We start from the raw sequence: 1,323 nt of genomic DNA on the forward strand, positions 1-1,323 counted from the left end.
ATTCCGGGTACCGAGCGCCACCTGCCAGCCATTCACACCCAGGACAGGCAGCCCAAGCTCCAGCGCCTCGGCCTGCTCGCCAGGAGGCATGCTGCCTTCGGCCGGGGGCGGCCCGGAGGGCAAGGACGACAAGAAGGACCCCGACGCGGGCGGCGGCGGCGGCAAGGGTTCCGGGGGCGCCTCCGCCGAAGGGGGACCCACAGGGTTGGCGCATGGCCGGATTAGCTGCGGCGGAGGGATTAATGTGGACGTAAACCAGCACCCAGATGGGGGCCCCGGGGGCAAGGCTCTAGGCTCAGACTGCGGTGGTTCTTCGGGCTCCAGCTCCGGCTCGGGCCCCAGCGCGCCCACCTCGTCCTCAGTGCTGGGCTCTGGGCTGGTGGCTCCGGTATCGCCCTACAAGCCGGGCCAGACAGTGTTCCCTCTGCCTCCCGCGGGCATGACCTATCCAGGCAGCCTCGCCGGGGCCTACGCTGGCTACCCGCCCCAATTCCTGCCACACGGCGTGGCGCTTGACCCCACCAAGCCGGGCAGCCTGGTGGGGGCGCAGCTGGCGGCAGCCGCGGCGGGCTCTCTGGGCTGCAGTAAGCCGGCGGGCTCCAGCCCCTTGGCCGGGGCGTCGCCGCCATCCGTGATGACAGCCAGTTTGTGCCGGGACCCGTACTGCCTCAGCTACCATTGCGCCAGCCACCTGGCAGGGGCGGCGGCAGCCAGCGCTTCGTGCGCTCACGATCCGGCCGCGGCGGCCGCGGCGCTCAAGTCCGGATACCCGCTGGTGTACCCTACGCACCCGCTGCACGGTGTGCACTCGTCGCTAACAGCTGCCGCCGCTGCCGGCGCCACGCCGCCCTCCCTGGCAGGCCACCCCCTCTACCCCTACGGCTTCATGCTCCCTAACGACCCGCTCCCCCACATCTGCAACTGGGTGTCGGCCAACGGGCCCTGCGACAAGCGCTTCGCCACGTCCGAAGAGCTGCTGAGCCACTTGCGGACCCATACGGCCTTCCCCGGGACAGACAAACTGCTGTCGGGCTACCCCAGCTCTTCGTCTTTGGCCAGCGCCGCAGCGGCCGCCATGGCTTGCCACATGCACATCCCCACGTCGGGCGCCCCGGGCAGTCCCGGGACGCTGGCGCTGCGCAGCCCCCACCACGCGCTGGGACTCAGCAGCCGCTACCACCCCTACTCCAAGAGCCCGCTGCCCACACCCGGCGCTCCCGTGCCGGTGCCCGCAGCCACCGGACCCTACTACTCCCCCTACGCCCTCTACGGACAGAGACTGACCACGGCCTCGGCACTGGGGTATCAGTGAGGGCGTGGGGG

At 71.1% G+C, this 1,323-nt stretch overlaps 1 protein-coding gene across 1 annotated transcript in view; it reads left to right on the top strand.

Annotated features, from left to right (window-relative positions):
• The window catches only part of ZNF503 (zinc finger protein 503), a 2,816-nt gene extending 1,499 nt beyond the window's left edge, over positions 1–1,317 (top strand). The window contains exon 3 of the mRNA XM_077778486.1: positions 2–1,317. Within this exon, the coding sequence (XP_077634612.1) occupies positions 2–1,312 (1,311 nt within the window). The 3' untranslated portion in view covers positions 1,313–1,317. The remainder of the gene's footprint in view (position 1) is intronic.
• The last annotated feature ends 6 nt before the right edge of the window (positions 1,318–1,323 follow it).

Source organism: Crocuta crocuta, unplaced genomic scaffold, assembly GCF_008692635.1.
Source record: "Crocuta crocuta isolate KB4526 unplaced genomic scaffold, BGI_CrCroc_1.0 scaffold167, whole genome shotgun sequence".
Taxonomy (NCBI): domain Eukaryota; kingdom Metazoa; phylum Chordata; class Mammalia; order Carnivora; family Hyaenidae; genus Crocuta; species Crocuta crocuta.